Raw genomic sequence first — 23,407 nt, forward strand, 5'->3', positions numbered from 1 at the left:
CTCTCTCTCTCTCTGCCAAAATTTCTCTGTGTCACTTCAATTTATACTCAACCAATACGCTCTTATCTTAAGCAAACAAACTTTAATCTCTTAAGTAAACATTGCAACTTACACTTGCAATCTGTCACATTCCGTAGGAGGGCTTTGTTTGCTATGCAAACAAACCAATAGCAAATTATGCTCTGTCATTCAACTGCTAGCAACCATTGTTCAATTTTCTTCTTATCTTAAGTACACGACTTTTGGACTCTTGTGTAAACAAACCCACTCCGCCTTATCTCTAAATACACTCTTGGAACTTAAGTAAACACCGTAAGTCATTCTGACAGATTGATACATCCGCAGGAGGAGTTCCCTTCACTAAACAAACAGACTAACGTCAAAGTCCGCGGTCCTTACCGCCCTTATTTGCGCACACAAATTTGGCACCAAGTCAATTTTGTCGCTTTTGTGATTCAAAGACTATCGGTCTCCATGGGTAAATATATCGCTAATTCATGCTTGCTAAAGCTAAGATAATGGATTGGTATGCTTTTCCCAGCATTCCGTGCAATTCCCCATACAAAATTAGTTAAAAACCGAACTTTCGCAAAAACCCAAAATTTGACCTCTAGAGGTCAATTAGAGGTCAATAGTCGAAGATGAAGGGTCAATTTGGTAAAAATAACTTTTGGCACGGGAAGTCCTTTCATAGTTACACTTACCCACCAATTTTTATGACCTAACTACTAATAGAACACGAGCAATGACCGCGCACACTTTTCATCGACCTCCCGGATGTTCCCAAATTTCAAAACTTAATAACTTGCGAAGTAGTGGTCAAAACGTCTCCGGGTAAAGTTTTCTAGTAACTATAGGGTGCCACCAACTTGCCTGCCAAGTTTCATGACCAACGGATTAGCCGTTGTGAGTCGTTTGCAATTTAAAAATTTTTAACGAGTCGTGGGTGCCGAAACCCGAAAAATCCGAGTTCGTCAAAATTGACCGGGGTGGTTATTTTTTGTCACTAACTATCTCAGGTTATCATATTAAAACCATTTCAAAGTCATTCGGCAGCTCAAAAAGGCCAATTTCCGGTTTTCGGCACTCGGGTCGTCCCGAAGCACCGACTTCCGGTCGGAATCTGGGATTGAAAATATCACCAATCGGAAGCCCTTGAAAAGTTACACTAACCCTCCAAAAATCATATGGCCACTACCAATACTCCACGAGCAATTCAAATTTTACGTTCCGCAGCACGGGCGTGCGCTAGTTCCGTGCAGGTTGGTGTGGGGTCAAATCTGATATCAAAATCGGATTCCCCGTACCCAAATTAGTCTATCCCCCAATTTTCAGGTCAATCCGACTTCAACTTTTTGAGAAATTGCTATTTCAATTTAAGTGTTAACTACTTTTAGTGAAAACTGCCTATTCTTATTTTAAAATGCTAATAAATTTCTCCCACAACTTCCTAAACCCTTCCCATGATCACTCAGTACATTAATTCACACGTAAACCTAGTTTCGACTGGTTAATAAAGTTATTTCTTACTTAAAAGTTCATATTTCCTCTTAAAATATCGAAAACCTTCAAATCACCCTACTTCCGGTGTTAATAGCTCGGGGTTGGGTAGTCGGATTGGCCCAAAAGCTATATCAGCCTGAGAGGATCATTGGGTGTACCTGACATTAAAATTTCATAAGCGTCCGCTTAATATAACCCTCATAGTTGTAGGGCACCAAGTTCGGCTACCCCCCTTATTTTGTCACTTCAAAATAGCACATTTTGCTTCAAATTGAATTTCCAATTCTGTTCAAAGAATCTAGTTCGCTTCAAATTTTTGCTCTCAAGTTTTCTTCTAAATTTAAATCCCTCATTTGGACTTTGGCCTGATGCGCAAATACAACTTTGCTAATTAATCAAAATGTTTCAACAGCTCAATATGCTTTTGTTCATCAAGTTGTTTGTTTAAGATATATCACTCAACTCTCGTCTCTGGCGCCTCCGAAACAATAACCCTCAATAACAGAAAGCTAAACTCAAATACCTAACTTCACTTAAATAACTTGACCTAAATTATTTAACTTAATTAGCGCTATCTGGTTATGAAATTTCTATTGAGTTTATTCTTATGCGTTCTACAATCTAATTCAAAGCAAAACTCATTTTAATCGCTATTCCGGCAGCTTACTGAATGTAAAAATCATCTATTGTTCTTAAAATCAACCTTATGAAGTCTGAAAAAACAAATTTTTTTCCAGCGGCTATTCTTTGATAATCAGTTTTCTCTGCTTTCCATTTTGTCAAATATGCATGTAAAATAACGGGAATTAGTTTTAATTTCTCAAAATGTGAACATGGAGCATTTTAAAAAATCGGTTATAAGTGTCCATTTAATTTTAGAATTTATCCCCGAAATTTGGTCCTAATTGACATTATGAATTCTAAAATGGCTCCATAACTGGTTGGAATTGGGAAAACTTTTCCCACACTTTTTGCATCCGTAAGATTTCATCTCATCTCCGTGGAGCTTCTGGTGTGAACAAAGAGAGGAGAACCGTGAGAAATCCTTCCCACATATTGCACAGAAGAAGTCACGTGCTCCAGTGTGAATGGTGAGGTGTGCCTCAAGGTGGGCCTTGCGCGTGAACGCCTTGTCACAGTGTGAACATTGATAGGGTCTCACTCCTGAAAAATTTAATGAGAACTTCGGTTAATTATACAAACCTAACCTGATTGAATTATATTAAGTGAAAAGCATGTCCCATTGGACTCCGTATTTGAGTTGGAACCCAAGATAATGTGACACAGACCAAAATTTTGCATGTTTAGACCGATCATGGTCGCTCAAGGAGGTCTTGGTGCGTTCAAAATTACATAATCTGGAAACTTGAACGGAAAGAACGCAAGAAAGTCTCAAAATACTTGCTCTCAACGATGGAAAAAAATCATGCTGTGGTGTGAGTTACTCTCTGGAGATCAGGCTTCTCATCTGACCAGCCGCATAGAGGCTATTCAATAACAAACTCTCTAGTACCATGGCGTTGTGCCAACTCACCACGACGATCGACTGAATATTTTGCCTTGATCTGTAGTGTAACCGTTTTACTGTAGGGTATTTGCTCTCATCGTAAATAAAGGATACATCAAAACAGCTATTAGCGCTGAATTTGATTTAGTCTGGAATGAAATGAAATGAAGAACCACGTGCAGGTATGAAGTAATGGTTAAGTGACTCTGCTTGAAGTCACTGAGAACTTCTGGCGTTTATCACGAACCGCCAAGTGGTTCAAAATATTAAGTCAGAATTTCGAAGTGACTTCTTCAGAGTCACTTAACCATGCTTAAAACACGAAACGCGCACGTTTTAAAATGACAAAAGTCAGCGGAAGTCAACTTCTGGCTAAGTAGCAACTTCTGGCATTTTAACTTCTGGCACTGCAGACTTTCGGCATTTTAAATTGTGCACGTGAGTGTTGTAATAATGGTGATTCAAGTGGTTTTAAAAATTGACCGTCCGCTGAGTACAATGTGTTTCCAATTAATCTGTTCAACGTTCACCATTGTTGACACCATGTCTTCACAGACTACATGAGAATTCACAAAAAAGGCTTGAAGTTGGACTTTATAGAGCCGAACACCAAACTTTGAACGACATGTAAACAAGGTAGCGTGAATCCAAGATTCTGGAGAACCAATAACAACCCTAAAAACCTGTAAGCCCAAAACCCTTTTATTTTTGTTTTCAATCAAGGAATTCTTCTCATGCGAAAAAGAGGATCCGACGTACTAGACTATACTTATACAACAGTTTCCATGCTTCGAACAACAGTTATACTCTTGTGCCTGTCCGTACAAATGAATCTTTTTAGTTGCAGACTAAAATGTTACAGAGTTTTAATGATCCACACGAACAGCCTTTTTGTATTTCTCAAGTGCTGCGCACAAAACAAATGTCACGGTTGTGGTTTGTATGCTTGGTAAGACACTACCTTACTGCATGCCGTGTTTAATTTTAATTACATTTAGTTCAACTTCCAATCTTATTGCCGAAAATCTTCTCCTCTTTGGTCATTAAATGATATACGTACCAAGTCATTTATTTAATTCACTCTATTTTATTCTCCCGCAGTATGAAATTATTTTTTTTTATCTTTTGTTTATATATGATTGTTCTGATGTAATCTCTCCTTTACTTTTGTTACTGCGCAATCAGTTACACAATTCAAACTTTTCATACAGTTTTATTTTACTATAAGCAAAAATCCCTGGTCCAAAAGCGACTAAACTAAACATTATTTACTGAACGGCAAAGGTGACTCAACAATCCTAGTTTTACGAAGTATAAAATAATTTTTAGAGGCGATATTACTCCAATTTAAAGGCAAACTTCGAAAACAGCTTTTGTCAAGATCACAAGTTATTCACATTTGTTCTCTCTCTAAATTTTAATCTAAGTGAAAACTTAGCCAAAGATGAGCAAACCTGAAAACTTATCACATCTTATGACAATTTTTTTTGTTGTGAAACTTGGATGGAGTTCATCAACTGTACATTAGGATTTCTGGTAAGTGAGCGTTGCATTTTACCTGAATTTCATATTTAGACAAGTGGACTAGTTGAGGGGATCAATGGTGTAAAATCTGTTTTCGAAATTTGCCTTTAAGTTGGAGTGATATTGCCTCAAAAATGAAATTTTTCTTAAACCAAGGGGGTTCTAACCGACTTTGCCGTTCAGTATAGTATTTTGCTTCGCGAACTCAAAAGTCTAATCTTAAACTGCAATTTGATAACGCATAATCACATTTCGTATCTCATCAATACGACATAGTTCAGCCAGCGTTGCGTGACTGCCCAAAGACATCTCTAGGTAATGCACCCTTTGGGGACGAACTTACTCCAGATCTACCGCTGCGCTGGTGAAATGAAAAATCTGTTTCAAATTTCAAATCTAATTAAGAGAGGATATACCCTTAGTTTTACTTCTACAATCACCAGCCAAGGATGTCTACTTATCCCATTATGAAGAAACTATAGTTGAATCGTCTGCTGAATCGGACGGAGAAAAACAATCAACAAAAACTTCCATCAAGTGATAGATCAGCAAATCCTTTCTGGCGAAAAACTGTGGACTCTGGAAAACTGTGGATTCATTGTGATTAAGAAATTCCGCTTCACTTCTCTATCTGACTGTTGGTATAATAGGACGCAGCTTTTTCAACAGAAAGGACCCGCACGTGGATACCAACAATCTTATAACACTCGAACTCTGTAACCTTATGGATGATGTCTATGTCACACCGAGGAATATCGCATTTGGTCAATGATACGTAACAATTAAATTGAGGTTATTTTGTTGTATGTTGTACTAACTAATTGGCTAACTCACCAGAGTGGCAGACCATATGCTGTCTGAGAGGCCCCCTCTGGTTGAACCTCCTGCCACACACCTCACACTCATACCTCCTCAGTCCCTTGTGGATCTGCATGTGCTGTCTCACTGTCCCCTGCTGTGTAAACCTATTACATCAAAACATCATGTATGGATTAAGAAAATAAAGGACGTCTAAAATATGCACCTTCTAGATCTGCGAATTAAAAACTGGAGGGTGCTAGTTTTTTTGCCTTCATTATATGCAATCAAAAATTAGGGAAATTTCCTCCCCGTGAACAAAATTCTGGTTCCTATTACCATCTGCGCATAACTTTATTCGTGTCGTTGCGCTGATAATCGTTTGTTTTGTTTGGCTGGCTTAAGCAAAGTAATATCATCAACCTAAAAAACTCGGAAGAACTAAACACCACTCCCTCTGCTATCTTTTTTTTCAGGCCCAGTGAACCAGAACTTGAAGCATCTCGCAGGATCTCAACATTGAGGATCTGAACATGCAGGATGTTGACATCACTGGGAAAAACACCTAGATTTCTTGACAAATCTTGATAAGATCTAGGTAATATGTTATCAAGGCAAACCAATGAAATTTTGGATCTATTCTGTTCCCCCCCCCCGCCAGTGTTTTTATGACCCACAGTTTCAAATTATATGTTCATATAGCACGTTACTATGTAAGAAAATAACACGAGCGCCTGGGGGTCATAAAAGATTTCACGAAGCTTTGAGGAGGGCTGAAACAGAATAGATCCGAAATTTCTGCACATGACAAATGGCAGATCTTGTTAAATGCTGATTACATTTTTGTTTGTTCTTGTCTGTCAACTTTTGTCATGTTATGTGCTTTTGTGATGCTATCCCAGGTCTAGGTGTTAATGATAAGAAAGACGCATAGGGATATAGCAAAGTATGTCAATTTTCAGTTCACGGGGAGTTTATAAGTTTATAAAGCCACCAAAGAGGCTAGCCAATTTATATTGTAAGATTCTACCCGGAAAAAGGAAGCAGTTACAAGTCTCTCATTGGGTTCATGGCAGCATTTATTTATCTTACCTCTTACCACAGACATCGCATGAATATGGCTTCAATTCTTCATGCATCGATTGATGTCTGGCCAAGGTCTCTTCATCCTGGAAACCAGCTTTGCACACTCGACACAGAAACGTCACTTTAGGATTATTATCACTTGACTTGTCACACGAATCCAGGACGTTATTTTGTACCTCTTTCTCTTGCAACAATTTGTTTGTAATATTCTTATTCTGTTTTTCAAAATAGGGTGGAGTGCATTTGTTTGTGTGAGAGTTTTCACAATGTTGCGGAATGACGTCATCTGATTTCTGCGGTGGTGTAATTTTGAGAAGGTTGCTGCAACCATCAACTGCTGTGATCTCCTCCGCGGTCGAGTCTTAAACAATCGTAGATCTAATTTTATATATAAAATTGACTTTTGTCAGTTTCTTCATAAGTCACACAGAAATTGAAACTTGATAAATCTCTTGCCAAGATCTTGAAATAGCAACATTTTATGGTAAATTTTGATAAGATCTTGGTAATTATAGATTGATAGATCTAATTAATTGACATCATAATAAAACGGGAAAGATTGTTAAAAAGAGAGTCTGAAATCGGAAAAAGATTACGAAAACATTATTATGGAAAAAGGAGCTCTTAAGTACAAATTCCCGTTATAAAACAATCAAAATAACATGCACGCTTCGTTACACTGCGAACGAAGCTGGACAACTTTTTTCTCATAGCGCAAAAAAGATAGACACAAAAAATGTATCTGAAAAGTGTATATGCTATATAGGAACTCTTTCAAGTTTTCTCCTTGGTGTGCAGACGAAGAGGAAACGCTGATAGTAGGTCACGTTTTTTTTATCAAATAGTCTTTTCCAAAAGCCATCTGTACTTTTTACTGACATCAACTGCGCAGTTTGTCAAAAATTACAAAGTGGTACCGACTGTTTGTTTTTGTTTCAGAAATTTTCCTCGAAGAATTGTTAGATCCATCTTTTAAGTAATTAATCAATTTGTGAACTCGATATTGTGACTTTTTTTGCTTTAGTCGCAAATATTTTCGAAGTTTAAAAGCTAACCTTTAAAATTTATAAAAACTAGGATCAAGTTTTTGATTATTGGGAGAGAGAAACGGACATTTTCCACAAAACGAGAAAATTGTTCTGGTCAAATGTAGTTTTTTTAGCAGTTTTTTAATATCAATTAATTTTTCCCAAAATTTTTGAACAGAATATAGTGTTATCGTTGAGGGTTTGATAGAGATTCAATTATTTTGACCAATAAAAAGACTTTCCAAGTAAAATTTGTCCATGTTCATCTCTGCAGGTTCTCTTTTTTTAATATAGCTTTCTTGATTTCATTGATAAAGCTTGTCGAAAAATATTTGATTTTTTTCAATAAAGTTATTGAAAGGCATCTGGAAAACATTTTTGGATTAAAAAAATGTTATATTTATTCTTTACAGTTTGATCGCTCACCAATATTGAGGGTAGACTTTGTTTATACGACATGTCGAGAAATTATGGTGAAACGATGTTATCCAAGCGAGCCATTTTTTGTGTAATTGTGGGTTTTCTGGTTTTTTTAACTCATTTATATTTAACTGAAAAAAATAACTTTTGAATAACTTCTCATTGCTGGAAAAAATATAAAAAATAATACAACAATAATAATAATTACAGCAACAAAAATCTCCAAGGTAGATTGATATTGATTTTGACCTTATCGAAAATTTTAAAAAAAATGTGGCTAACTTTTAGGTTTTGGATTAATTTGCAGACTCTGCGGCTGTTTTAATGTTTGTTGTTTTCGTTTCATTGCTGATTAAATGGCAAGTTTAGTTACAAATTGAGTGACTTTAAATTAGTATGTTCTAGGTTATAAGCAGTGTTTTGAGAAAATTAGCAGAAATTTAAGAAACTTTATAAAACTTTTGTCAGTTTTTTCCAGATTTTTTCACTTCCCGTACCGAACTCCAAGTACGAATCAGTACTGGGCACGTCTAAATGCAATTCCTTATCAGTACTAATTCATTAACTGATTCTCGTCTATTTTTTAACCGTGCCAGATGTGCGTTCATACTGATTTTACAATTATCAGACTTCGGTCAAGTGCAAAACTCAGGTTCTGTACGGGGATAGCACACACCATCTCCCTCTCTCTAGACGATTGTTATCCTTACTGCGCAACCATGACAGTTGAACGTGTGTCTTTTGCGCCGTTAATATAAAGCGAGCAAAATACATTACAGGGGAGACTTGCATTTACAATTGCCCAGTACTGATTTACACTTGGAGTTCGGTACGGGTTTTTCCAAAAAAAAACTAGAGAATTTTTTTAGCTGGTTATTGCTTACCTATTTGGTCTAATTATTTTGCTGCGGTTAATTGCATAGGAGAAAGATTTTTATCGGTTATTTATGGAAAACTTTGATATGTAAAATATGAAATTTTTTATGTTGTACAACTTTGTGTTGTAATGTTGTCTCACACAGTTACTACCGAGTCCAATTTTTATTTTGTTCATCAAAGGCGACTTTGCGAGTCATTTAACGAGAAAATTTTCAGGCTATGTTTCATTTAGTTCTTGTATTTTTGTGAAATCATTTCTCACCATTTGTGGAATGTGACCCCGAATGCCTCGAAAGATCAACTGCTGCATTGTTGATATTGCTGCTTCGTTGGTCATGATCATCGCTCTTGTAAATTGACAACAGCTCTTCAATTGTGAAATTCGATTCCTCATATCCACAGAGAAGACGTTTTTGTGGTGAAATTTTTAAGTCCAAAGGCAACCTGTTAAATCATTTAAACTCCATTTATAACTGATCAGTACTGATTTACTCCTACATATATACACTTATGTTTGACATAAGACCATTAACAGAACAGCTAGACCAATTATGTAATAGGTTGTCTTATGACATTTATGTCCCAATCTGTGATCAAAAAGTGATAAAGGAACGCTTATTGCATATTTATATCTTCATGATAACGGACTTAATTCTGCTCAGGGAAACTCAATTCTTGGGCTCTGATATGTCCTAGTGAATCCCAAGCCTTGACTTTTTGACTTCCAGAGGCGTCCCAAGTCTTGAAATCTCTCTGCCAAGACTTGGCCTCTGCAAAATCTCTCATCCAGGCCCGAGACCGATGTCCTCTGAGACCTTTGTAAGGTTAACAACAGATGGAACAAATGATTACATTTTACATGAGCCATCTATAGTGTAAGAATGCGAATTAAAAATAACGAATAGCACAATTTTGCAATGACCTCTGTTTAATTCTATTTTTTTGCACATGGATGCGGTTAAGTTCAATAAAACTCAATTTGCAAAGGGACTTGGTAGAACATAGAAAAACTTTCACAATAGAGTCCATAATTTGCCATTCTGATTGAGATCTAGACTTCTTAAAGCACCATGACTGTCCAAAAATGGATATTTTTGAACGCAATAGCAGGTTCAAGTGAACCCCTAAACCTAAGTCTATTAGTTGATTTTTTGGAAAAGCCCAAAACCAATTTTTTTCCAATCAGTGGAAAGACGTTTTGGTACAAAAACATAGGTAATACTGTAATTGTACAAAAACGCACAAAAATGCCATATTTGGTGGCCGATAACAGTCCCCGAAGTTTTGACATATCCACCTATTATGTACGAGGAGGCGATGCCTTTTTCAGAACTCTAAGAATTTCAATTTGAAAAATTTGTTAAAACAGCTGCTCTAGCGCTATTACAACCACATTGATGGGAATTAAAGCATAAAGAAAAGAATAATTCTTGTGTTACTAAAGTTCACCTAATTTTTCACACGATTTTTTGCAACTTCCGACAAAATGACTAGCAAGCAATAATTCAATTACAATACAACACAACAACCGTTGTAACAACAATGTTCATTCTACAAAGGGTATCCAAAAAAACTTGGTTCGCAGCGGTGGAATTTGTATTAAGGATACATGCAATAAAATTGATTTTCTGAAAATTTATCACCTTTCAAAAATAATTATTTAGTAAAAAATTTTACAATAAATGACAATTCTCGAATTCATCTTTATAGAATAGAGTAAAATGATATTCAAGGTACTCAAAGCTCATATTTTCAATGAAAGACAATTTTTGCTCCGACTCATATTAGTGGAAAGAGGAACTATATACTCAAATGAGCTTTTTTTGCTCTGTCAATTTTCGCCGATCGAGATAATAATGGTTAGAGAGTTGTGATTGGTATCATTAGAAATCCGGTCCAACCTAGAACAAGTAATTGAAAAGTTTTTTCTGAATTACGTTTTTTACAGCAAGTTATCTAGATTGTAAATTTTGTGCACATTAGGCCCAATTACGATGTATTTGTTCAATATTTCCGGAACTTTTGTCCCAAAGTTCGAAAAGTTTGCTAAAACATGCAAAAACTGTTTAAAGTAGTGTTATTGGGCTAATCCCTAAAGATACAGGGCAGTTGTTTAATTGTCCGATCACATTTTTTGGCTTGAATTTATGCAAGCCACTGTTTTCATCAAAAATGGGACCAATATGCTTTTTAGCCCACTATCTGTAAATTGGATGAAGACACCTAAAAATGCAGAAAAATTTTTTGTAAGCTCACAAAGAGAGCTAGTTGTACTCCCTCTGCCAAAAAGAGACTCTCGAATTGTAATTTTGTTGCAAATATAAACTCAGTACAGTAGTTATACAAAAGCATTATTTGTTTGATAACCTGAAAAAAATTGTTTAGTAATTAATGTATTTCGCCACCATTTGAACCCCTAAGTGATTTAAAAGACGCAAGGCAAGATCAAGGCTTATCATTATCTCACAAAAAACCCTGTCTATGAAAAAAGTTTTAGATTTTATTTGGGCGCGGTCTTGTTTTTTTTTCAAAAAAATTTGCTTTTGTAGTAATTTTATTAATTACTCACAAAAATTTCAAACCAGGGCTCAATTATTGACAAATAGTATATACAACAAAAGTAGACTCAGCAAATTCTTTCAAAATTATATTATCGTTTCAAAGTGAAGCTCATGGTTTTTATGGCTTCGACCAAATGCTTCTGTAAAATTTTAAGGACTTCTTATGTTTTGCTCTCATTTGTTATACTTTTTGTAGTCGACGGGCTCAAACTTTCCAATCAAATTGCAATCAGCTTCCCTAAGAGTTAAAAGTGAACACAGGCTAAAATATAATTTGTTATCTTATGTCTCCTATGACTTCGAATATATTTGTTTTTTGGAAAATGTCGGGAAAATTTTAAACTTTTCCATTTCTCTCAACTTCAGGCGTAGTCTCAGTAAAAACAGTCCAAATCTTTTTTCGTGTGAGTTTTAAATAAAGTTTGTAACGGTTTTACATTAAACTAATGATTTTTATGGTTCTGATAATATATTTTGATATTTGATTATAGTTGCATATTCTATGGGCTCATTTTGTTTCCTTGTCGCATTATCTTATTATTGAAAGCTCCAATAGAAGGAATGCAGTGCTGGAAGACTGCACCGCTTGAGCAAACGCAAAGGGATGTTTTAATTGATTTTGTAGAATAGTTTATGCTTTATGGGCTGAGACACAGATCTCCCGCACATTTTAGTGGTTTGTTGTTTTTATTTTTTACCTGGGTCTGTCTTTCATTTGCATGTTCTGCAACATATACCCAAAAATGGTAAGTATCAACTGATTCCTCAAGACGTTTAGTTAGACGTAATTAACGATTTCAGTTATTAGAATTTTGTTTTAATGACTTTCAAATAGTGCCTAAAACTAAATAAATGATATCTTCAACTTAATGGTTTTCATTATCATGTAACTCAACCTCATTAATAAGAATCCTCAAAAACTTTTATCGATTCAAACGTTAATTTCTGTAGTGCATATATGTTTTGACTGATGGCGTTGGCCATTTAATTTCATTAAAAATCTCGAGGTTTCCAAAAAGTTCAATTTTTGTGTTTCTTTCTTGTCAATTCTGCGTAGTCCTTTTATAGAATTTTTTGTGATAATCATTTGTACATTTTACACGAATGCTATTTTTTTCAAGTTATATGCATAGATATATGCATTGAAAAGATGCGCAATTGAACATTTTATATGTTCTTGAGACATTTTATATGTCCAGAGTCAAATTTGTGGTTTTAACGGCTTCACTGCCCTTTTCTGGCAGTCTGAATTTTCTGATTTTGCCAGTTTTTGTCCTCCTTTTTGTAGCGTATTACGTATGCTGGATAACGACAGGTCTCAATTGCTTCCTATGGCAATAAAAATTAACCGTTTTATTATTTCAGTCAATATATATTGATTTCAATAACTTCGAAGATATTTGTTTTCAAAAAAAAAGAAACGTATTTTTGAACTTGGCTCTTTTTGCGGTTTTTTTTCGACTTGTTACCCAGTCGCATTGAAGATATGTCCCATATTTTTTCTAATGCCCCCTCCGAGTGTAGCAGAAAAGTAAATATCTCGTTATTTGTTGAATATAATTGTTCTAGCTTATCTTTTTTGACAAAAAAGTAATTAACAGCTGCTTTTTCAAAAGCTTTTTCCAGTTCTTCTTCAATGAGTTTCACCATTCAATTTTTTTAATGAATCAACATTAAAACACCAATTGATTACAATTCGTGCTAGCCATTGGTTTCTGTCATGATATTATATGTGGCATTTTCAGCTCCTCTTTCTTCACTTGAGGTGTTGTTTTCCCTGATGCCCGATGTGATCAAAACGACCATTGTCGAAAATTCATCAGATATACGCGCCGTAATTTTGAATTTTTTCGGACAAGGTGAGATCAGGCGCAGAAACTTTAATCAACACGTTCTCAATATACTGGACAATTGCTACAAATTTATTTTTTTTTTACTTTTTTTCTGTTTTTGATCAATGACATCAATAAAATTTTCCAATGGAACTCAATCTTTTACAATCAATTTTTGCTAAGTGCGATCTTTTCGAAATCAGTTATGGTAGATCGTATTTGACACGTCGAATACGATTACGTCAATATCGAAGTTCCAAAGTTTTTAATCGAACTAACTTTATTTTATCTAGTTCTACTCCAAATTGATTACTCCTCGTCGAATCCGCATTCCCGGCTCCATTGAGCAAAAATGGAATTTGAAATTCTGCTAAACTTGGCGTCGGCCAATTTAGCGACAGGCCTGTAATGGCTGCTGATTGAGTAATCTGCGTTCTTTGACAGTCGAAAATTGTCTTCAAATAGCTTTCAAGCAGAAATCTCGATAAGTCGAATTGTGATTGATTCAACAGGAAATTGCTTGCTAGTTGCGAGCACGCTAGTATCGAGCTTGAAATTGCTGGATTTTGAAAAATGTTTGAAAAATTTGGAGCCATTTGAGAAGTTAAAATACTCGATTGCGAGTGTGAAGATGTGAAAACATTTTCAGCCATGTATTTTTTGTATTTTTTTGAAGCGTGATCGAATCGATATTTGAAGCACTTTTTCTTGTCCAAATTTGATAAAAAGCGACTTGAATATTGATGATTTTGAGGGTTAAATTAAAAGTGATTAATGGGTTTAGTTAAAGGTGGTTATTACAGGAAGAAATACTCATCAGAACAAATAATCGAGCAGTTAAATTGAAACAATGAAACAGAGAGAAAACTGAAAGCTTCAAATGAAATCTTTGTCTCTCGAAAGATGAAACGACATATAATCAGACTCAATATAACCAATTGCCAAAGAGGTAGGGATAAGCGCGCGGGGGGGGGGGGGTGATATCGATTCTTCTGAATAAATTGAGTATAAATTTAGAGAGGTTTAAATTTACGACTTGTTTCAGAGAAAACTTCGGCGGATATGGTAGTAAAATTTAAAAGAATCAAAACATACAAAATAGTTTTGGGCCGTGAATATAAAGTATTATTGTGTTGTTCGGAGGCTCTTTTGATTTAGTTTCTGTGACTCGTTAGAAGCAGGAAGCGAGTTAATTTCAAAGTTAGTATCTAAACAGATATTGTCTTCTGAGCAAACTTGATCTGTTTGTCTCATCAGTGCTTTAACGTCTCTCAGTCTCATCTCATTTCTCTTCATTCTCACGGATGGTTATAAATTTATGTTTCAAATGTTGAAATAGAAGTTATTAATGAGCGGAAAGAATATCAGTATATCACACTTTATAGTTATAACTAACAGACGATGTAATTCTTTGAGTTTTACCCTGGTCGAGATCCCAGACCAAAAAACCGCGGGGCACTGGGGCAATCTGAGCCCGAGCTTACACGGTCTTGCTATCGACTTAGGCAAACGAAAGTCCGGACAAAGGTCGGACGATGGTCTGATCAGACGTAACATTTGGTCTGTGGCCTCAACCTGGTTTGAAAAATTTCAAAACAAAAACCAGATAACATTTTTCAACCCAAAAAATATATTGCTGTCAGAAAAAAAAGATAAAATTAGTTTATGAGGTAATTCAAAAGCAAATGAATTATGAAACTGCAAATTTTTATCAGGTTCTTTTTTATTAAGGAAATTAGTCTTCTGAAGACTAAAGATACGCATTTTTTAATGCAGTTATATATTATATAATTGAAATTTTCAGAGCGCCAAAAAAGTTTTTAATTATATAATTAATAATGCAGAGATAATAATTAATAATCATGTCTTCATGATTTGTTTTTAATTGAGTGTTATGACATCATACCACTATGCGTCATAGCAGTTTTTGCGAGAATGTTTTTTTTATAATTTGAGATTCATATAGTGTATCAAGATTTTGATAGTGTATCAAACTTTGAACTGCAGGGTTAGGGTTCAACTCTCAAAAGATAATAATTTGCAGGTCTCGAGTTTTTTTAAAGGTAATATTCATTTTGATTATAATAAGAGCACACTTTGTGATGTTCTGATAAGAACATATCATTTTCGTAGAGGCTCCTGTCAACGAGAACTTGTGAAAGCTGACAAATATAGTAATTATCTGTGCACTTCTGAAAAAAACTCTTTACTAATTTTTATTTCGTGAATTTTGAAACAAAATTTTTTCGTTTTTTTTGTTGAGACGATCAAATGTGGAATCTACCAAAAAACTTTTTTACACAAACTGATTTTTAACGCGCAAGTGAACTATTAACTCATTGACTTAAAACCTGTTTTAACAGCGCAGCAATGCCCCCACTGGAGACTAAAATAAACGTACAAAAAGCAATGACGAGCAAATGTAATATATGCTGAATGTTGAAAATTCTATGGCGTCTTTTGTGATTGTGCTCAAGAGCTGATTTTGACGGTTTGTATTCTTAATTGACAAAAGATGGACAGGCTTAGCAAGATTTTTTTAAAACTAAGTTTTTCTGACAAATCTCTACATCTTTTGATTAGATCTTGACAAAAGTCCACTTTTTAAACAGATTCAAAAATCAAAACAAACGCAGACTTTCAGGACACATTATAAGATTTTTATTGCGATCTCGATACGCTAAGTTATTGTTACAAATATCTCGAAATGACACAACAACTTAGAAATGGGATTTCAAACTTAAACCTTAAGGAAATTACGAAAACTTACGAAATTTTAGCAAAAGTTTTGAATTGAAAAAATGATATAAAATTAATAGCTAAAGATTTTATAACTGGTGCATTCAACGAATATTGATCTTGATATGTAATGCCAGTTCTGACTTTGTCTAAACTAAACAGAGTCAGAACCTTTAATGAAACTTAGATTTCTCAGCTCCAATTAAAGAAGATCCCAGGTCGAGATCCATTAGGGGATAAATTTGTTTTAACCATGTGATTTTTGGGTCTTTTCTTATAAAAGTAAATTAACATAGCCGGCAGATTGCCGGAAATAGCCGCAATAGACACTTGTGGCCTTCCATGAATTGTAACAACGAAAAAAATTATATAGACAGGTTGACCCCCAGTCCTTTAATAGACCATTACACTTCCGGGGTAGATTCAGACTGTCATTTTTTATGAAATACAAACTCTATATAAGGAAAAATTCTAAAAGAGCTTTTTCAAAATTAATATTCGAAATGGAAACTCAAGACTCAAATACTCAAGAGAGAGAGCATAAACGGTTGGCACTACTTAGATGCACACTGTTAATCTTTAACAAGTGAATGTTTTAAAAAAGTAGAGTTCAGAAGTCCTTTTTTCAGTGAGGTAAGTCACGCAATTGACCTAAAAGCAGACGAAATGACGTCATGCACACAAATTTTAACTGCAAAGCAGTAGAAGTCACTCAGATTGAAAGTCAATTCCAAAACGTCAGGTCACAATAATCGTCGATAGAGACGATGAATTGAAAACAAAGGCTTTGCTTTATTTTCAATTCCTCGTCTCCATCGCTGATTATTGTGACCTGACGTCTTGGAATTGACTTTCAATCTTTGGAATTGACTTTCAATGACAACTCCTTATAAACAATCCAAGAAATCACTTGAAAAACTGAGATTTAAAGTACTCGACCAAAATATTAAGTTAACAATCTCAGCCAAAAAGACAAAATTTTAGATGAGAAACTAAAATATTCAATTACTAACAAAAAACGATAATTTCCAAGTCTCTTGAAGCTGTTACACTGAAGGCCAAATATGATACAATTGAATATACTCAATTATTCATGCCAAAGCCTGGAAAGCAAGCTATTTGCCGCTAAAGGTAAATGATCTCGGAAATCTGACAAATGATTCAAAGAAACTGAAAAGTGTAAAATTTAAAATTTCTAAATTTCGCAGAAAAAAAATTTGAAACCAACTTTTTCTTCTGGAGTTCTGTCAAGTAGTCTGTTGGCGAAACATTAAAAACTTTCGTTGGCTAGCAACGGTCGTTAAACTTCAAAAATAACCTCAAAACATAAACGATCTGTAAATTACAAAAATAAAAAAAAAATTATAATTCCAAATTTCAAAAAAAAAATTCTCAACTGCGTAATATTAATATCTTCAGAACCATTTTTTTGTTTTCATGGACTATCTTGTATCGCGATTTCAGTCCCTATATAGTTTCACTAGCTCATAAGGATCAAAAAATATGTAATATAATAAATTTCGGAAATTTTGAAAAAAAATAATGTTAAAATTCGCGGTATCGAAAATTTGAAAAACTTTCCGTTGCCTCTAGTAACCATCAAATATACTATTAAACCCCAAAAGGAATTTGACTGGCATCTTAATTGAAAAAAAAACAAAAGACAACTATTTTTGAATAGCTGGAAAGTTTTAAGTTTTAGCAAAACACTGCTGTAGTTTGTTGTATTAAAATGTTGAAGACCATTTCATGGCCAATTAAAATTTTTCATTAACCTATAACCAAACACTAAAAGAAGATGAGGAACTTTCCTGGCACAATGCCTAGGAACTATGCATTAACTATCCTAGGAACTATGCATTCACTTAATGTCAAACCCTAGAGGACGCTCCTTGACAAATAGGGCTAAAAAAAACTCAGAAAAAGAACAAAAATTTTCAAATATTGGAAAAATTGTAAAACTTTGTATAAAATTGCGCGTTTATGTTTGGAGAAACCAAACATATAGCTTCTAAATGGTCATAGAAAGTAATTGTGTCTTGTAAAAGACCTCTATCAAATTTTACAGACCTCAGATTTAGACTGGTCTAACAAAAACTTCGAAAAAATACGAAAAAAATTTGAAAAATTGCATTCTTTTGTGCCGAAAACTCCTAAAATGACCTTATAACCATGAATTACGGCCTTCACGGTAGCTTCGCCACTCTAAGCACTTGAAAGATTCCTAAACGCGGCCGAGGGTCTCTAATGAAACTTGATGCCTGCTGAGCTTTACCCGTTTATCCTGTTTTGAAAGCTCAAACTCCTGAAAAAATGTGTAAAAACTGCTTACAAATTTTTTTTTAAAAAACAGATTACCAATACAATTTTCTTCTTGGATTGTAAAAAAAACCACGATGTCCCCAAAATTAGCCGGTATTGCTTCGAGGCTACAAAAAAAATTGAACGTAATTATATCTATTTTATTTGCTTTTGTGGAGTATATATACCGCTCGATTTTTGTACATTTTCAGAGCTTCTTTTCGAATTTAGTTTTGTATATAAAATATCTCCTTTCTGTTGGTAGGACACGGAGTACCTAGTTATATCTTGGCGTGTTTTGATATAATTTTTTAGTAGGCAAAAGTACTAGTATCAAACTGGTGTATGTTAACTTTCGCTAAACACCGGATTTTGCCCGTTTCCTGGGATGCCCATCAGACACAATTCTTAGTAGCCATACTAGGTCATATATGATTCCTAGTATTCATAAAGGGTCATGTATGATTTGCATGTCTTCTTTGTTGTCATACAAGGATCATATATGGTTTCGTAGAAATCTTACAGGGATCATAAAAAAAAATTCAAAGACCAAAAACTGTATATTTTTCATTCTCTTTTGATGTGGAAAAAATTTCTTCGAAATCATAAAAGGTCATATATGACACATAAAACATTGATTGGTTCCACAAACTCCCGTATAATGTAATCAGAGGACATAATAATTTATTATATCGCATTTGCATTCCATATTTGATTCTTTGTGTGGGCTAAAAGAATAACTTTACAACTTAAATAATTTCAGAAAACGAATATGAGACCATCTGCAAAATTTTTTAAAACATTTTTCTTATTAATGAGCATTTATATTTATAAGCTGGCTTCAGAGATTATCGGAAATTAATCTATCCATTTGGACTTACTCTTTAATTGAGTGCCCAACTTTGCAAATGATATTGTACGTTTGGGTCTTTTGGCGGATCACAAAGTGATGCCGGGGATTCACATAAGTTAGTAGTTGCTAAATGAAATTTTTAAAAGACATAAATGGTTAAAAATTTGTGAAAAATAGATGTATGATTCTTTGTATTCATACAAGTGGAGCATATATGATTTCTTTCTAGTCATACAAGGTTCATATATGATTGCCTAGTAGTCATAAATGGTTTTTTAGTAGTCATACAAGGATCGTACTAGGAAATACGTTAGGATTTGTATGATATCATTTGTGATCCTTGTATGACTACTAAGAAGTGGCGACCCGGGTTTTTAAATTTAGTTAGGTTAGAAAGTCTTTAAGAGAGTTAAAGGCGCCTAGAGGGCTAACTCAGAGAAAACGAATACTTAAGAAATATATTTGAAAATTGCTGGAATTTTGAGGCTAAACCCCCGAAAATCTAAAAATCTACAAACAATCTTGTGGCTAAATACCTAATTTGTGGAAACACATAGAAAAAGCTTGCAACGTTATTCAAAGCTCAAACTCCTGAAAAAATGTGTAAAAACTGCTTACAAAAATTTTTTAAAAAAACAGATTAACAAAACAATCTTCTTCTTGGATTGTAAAAAAACCACGATGTCCCCAAAATTAGCCGCTATTGCTTCGAGGCTATTAACAAAAGAAATTGAACGAAATTATATCTGTTTTATTTGCTTTTGTGGAGTATATATACCGCTCGATTTTTGTACATTTTCAGAGCTTTTCGAATTTAGTTTTGTATATAAAATATCTCCTTTCTGTTGGTAGGACACGGAGTACCTAGTTATATCTTGGCGTGTTTTGATATAATTTTTTAGTAGGCAAAAGTACTAGTATCAAACTGGTGTATGTTAACTTTCGCTAAACACCGGATTTTGCCCGTTTCCTGGGATGCCCATCAGACACAATTCTTAGTAGCCATACTAGGTCATATATGATTCCTAGTATTCATAAAGGGTCATGTATGATTTGCATGTCTTCTTAGTTGTCATACAAGGATCATATATGGTTTCGTAGAAATCTTACAGGGATCATACAAAAAAATTTCAAAGATCAAAAACTGTATATTTTTATTTCTCTTTTGATGTGGAAAAAATTTCTTCGAAATCATAAAAGGTCATATATGACACATAAAACATTGATTGGTTCCACAAACTCCCGTATAATGTAAACAGAGGACATAATAATTTATTATATCGCATTTGCATTCCATATTTGATTCTTTGTGTGGGCTAAAAGAATAACTTTACAACTTAAATAATTTCAGAAAACGAATATGAGACCATCTGCAAATTTTTTTCAATTATTTTTTTTATTAATGAGCATTTATAGTTATAAGCTGGCTTCAGAGAATATCGGAACTTTATCTATCCATTTGGACTTACTCTTTAATTGAGTGCCCAACTTTGCAAATGATATTGTACATTTGGGTCTTTTGGCGGATCACAAAGTGATGCCGGGGATTCACATAAGTGAGTCTTTGCTAAATGAAATTTTTAAAAGACATAAATGGTTAAAAATTTGTGAAAAATAGATGTATGATTTTTTGTATTCATACATGTGGAGCATATATGATTTCTTTGTAGTCATACAAGGTTCATATATGATTGCCTAGTAGTAATAAATGGTTTTTTAGTAGTCATACAAGGATCGTACTAGGAATTACGTTAGGATTTGTATGATATCATATGGGATCCTTGTATGACTACTAAGAAGTGGCGACCCGGGTTTTTAAATTTAGTTAGGCTACAAAGTCTTTAAGAGAGTTAAAGGCGCCTAGAGGGCTAACTCAGAGAAAACGAATACTTAAGAAATATATTTGAAAATTGCTGGAATTTTGAGGCTAAACCCCCGAAAATCTAAAATTCTACAAACAATCTTGTGGCTAAATACCTAATTTGTGGAAACACATAGAAAAAGCTTGCAATGTTATTCAAAGCTTAACGTCTTGTGCATATGAGCATTGTTGATTTTTCTGCAGATATCAGTAGCCTCATTTTACAGGGCCACTCTTCAATCATAATTAAAATAGGCGTTGTTTAGGAAAGATTTATAATTGTTGGAATGTTCAAAGAAAACGCAAAGTGGTCATAAGGTACAGAGTAAGTTCAGAATTTCACTATGAATCTTACTATGAAATGTCTATTAGATACCAGAATTCTGGTCATAGTAAAAAATCATAATAAAGTTTTGTGGCTCAGTGCTGAAATATAATGACAGAAAGGTCCGAGTAGCATCAATTATGTTAACACATGTGTCTTTTCTACATCATGAATCTAGTTCCAGAAGTGTAGGCAGATTCGTCTTTGAATATGTTGCTCTTTCCTCTGTTGTTGATCCTCTTGTGACATTGACTACATCTCGCGTATTCACTGCATTGTTCCATAAGACATGCACCACCTGTAATTATGACATTCTTTCAGTGATGAAATGGCCGTCTATAACTGATTTTTCTGCACATTAAGGAATGACATATAGAAATTTTAGTGGCTAGTCTCTTCCCTTATACGGCTATCTACGCCATTATATCAATATAGAAGCGCAAATTAATCGGCCCGCGGAGACGGAAAAAAACAGAACTATGTTTGTGGTGGGACCAGTTGCTAAAGTTCGCCCCAAATGTCGAGAAACCATATTTCTACCAAGGATGAGGTCCGCCCAAGGCACGCATTGGCCAGTCCAACAGATTCGAGGTTCGCAGACAGATTCGATGGTCTGGAAAAAAATGTGGTCACGCCTTTTCGTCTGTTCGATCTGGGCTATACACACACATATTGGTCTGTTTGATCTGATCAATACCGCATTTAAGTGAGCTTGGTCTGGGCAATACACATATCAAAAGCCCAAACAACCAGCCAAATGAAGGTCTGGCCCTTTGTAAAATGCACAAATGTGTGCTGCACTGGCTGTTATTCAAAATAACAACCGATCATTGGCAAACAACAACTAATTTTAGGGTCCGGCCTATGGTCTGTTCGGTCTGCTCAAGTTTTTCTCGGTCTGGGCTTGGTCTTTTCGGTCTGACCAATGATCTGGATAACAGTCTGTTCAATCTGGCCAACAGGGACTAAATTTCTTCCCTATGTATTTTTCACAATGTCAGTTGAAGTGACTTAACAAGGACTTTTAGATCTAAGAGTTGCATTTGTAATTAAATTCGTAATATAGCCTTAGCCTGAGATTCGTTTACTGGTTTATTTTTTGCTCCGATCTGATGTATTGAGGACAACAAATTTATGACAACCTCGCTTTTCTGTCAATTTTGATTGGAGGAAGACACTCGAAACTTCATCGAGGAAGACATTCAAAAAGTTTTTAGTAAGCCTCTGCAGAGTAAAATAGAAGGAAAAGACGTTTTCTGCCAAAAGTTCTTCTGCTTTTGAAAAGATATAGCGTTAATAACAAAACTTGGTTTTTTAATACAAATTAGAAAACGTTGAACAAAATTCTTTGTGACCTTGAACTATATGATGATTTAAAATATTTGAATATATATTTTTTCATTTTCGATAAGAGTCTAAACATCTAATCTCTAATATCTGGTTAAATAACCAGGAATCTAGTTCCTGCCTTAGAACATTTTCTTGAGAAATTTTAGAATGGTATGAAATTGTTAAACACAAGCCCGATGACAAGGCTAGGGGTTATGGTGTACTATATTGAGTTTTTTTGAACGAAGAATCAGTTTAAATTCCAAATTGAAATTTGAATGGTTCCAAGGAGCTTTTTCCAAGCTTCTGGTGCAGACTTTGATGACTTGCTTTGTATCTGAGGGGTCTTTTGCATTTTGCTCACATTTCCCGGTGTTTGTTTTGCTTTCAATTCGTGCTATTATTAAAATGTGGCGTGCGTTCTCAAATAATAGAAAGTTTCACTAGCTACAAGTTATGGGATCGTATCAATTGACAGTAATGACTGTTGGAAACACTGTTTAAAAGAGAACTATACAATTTCTTTGCTGTTTGTCATACGGGATGGATAATACCATCAGATTATCCATTACCGTATTTTAGTTCAGATTTAATCTTTTCATCCAATTAAAGGGCGGTTGATCTTAATTCAGTTCGTCATGTACTATTTTATTATTATTTCATGATTGCTCAACCAAGTAGACAGCAAACTGTCTGTTCATACTATAAACAAACTTCCACTTCCTTTCTAAAGTGTGAACAAGCCCATAATTTGTTAATTTCCTTTTGATCTAACTTTCATCATTTTGTTTTTATTCATCTCTTTTGCATCTCTGTAAACCAGTTGCAATTTAAAGTTAGTCAACTGCTTTTCAATTAGAA

General features: G+C 34.5%; 3 protein-coding genes across 3 annotated transcripts in view; all 3 read right to left on the bottom strand.

Annotated features, from left to right (window-relative positions):
• LOC142339098 (elongator complex protein 4-like) overlaps window positions 1–23,407 on the bottom strand; it is a 323,966-nt gene that overhangs the window by 149,852 nt on the left and 150,707 nt on the right. The gene's annotated exons all lie outside the window — the stretch shown is intronic.
• Window positions 2,405–13,791, bottom strand: LOC142339697 (uncharacterized). Its single transcript, XM_075389918.1, has 5 exons — window positions 13,418–13,791; window positions 9,008–9,189; window positions 6,425–6,779; window positions 5,369–5,499; window positions 2,405–2,667 (listed from the first exon to the last, which is right to left on the bottom strand). Exons 1-5 carry the CDS (start codon window positions 13,789–13,791, stop codon window positions 2,405–2,407), a joined length of 1,305 nt encoding a protein of 434 aa, XP_075246033.1.
• The window catches only part of LOC142339749 (coiled-coil domain-containing protein 81-like), a 60,231-nt gene continuing 57,988 nt past the window's right edge, over window positions 21,165–23,407 (bottom strand). The window contains exon 8 of the mRNA XM_075390002.1: window positions 21,165–21,515. Coding sequence (XP_075246117.1) covers window positions 21,379–21,515 — 137 coding nt within the window. The 3' untranslated portion in view covers window positions 21,165–21,378. The remainder of the gene's footprint in view (window positions 21,516–23,407) is intronic.

This window comes from Convolutriloba macropyga, chromosome 5 (genome assembly GCF_964194025.1).
Source record: "Convolutriloba macropyga chromosome 5, txConMacr16.3, whole genome shotgun sequence".
NCBI lineage: Eukaryota > Metazoa > Xenacoelomorpha > Acoela > Convolutidae > Convolutriloba > Convolutriloba macropyga.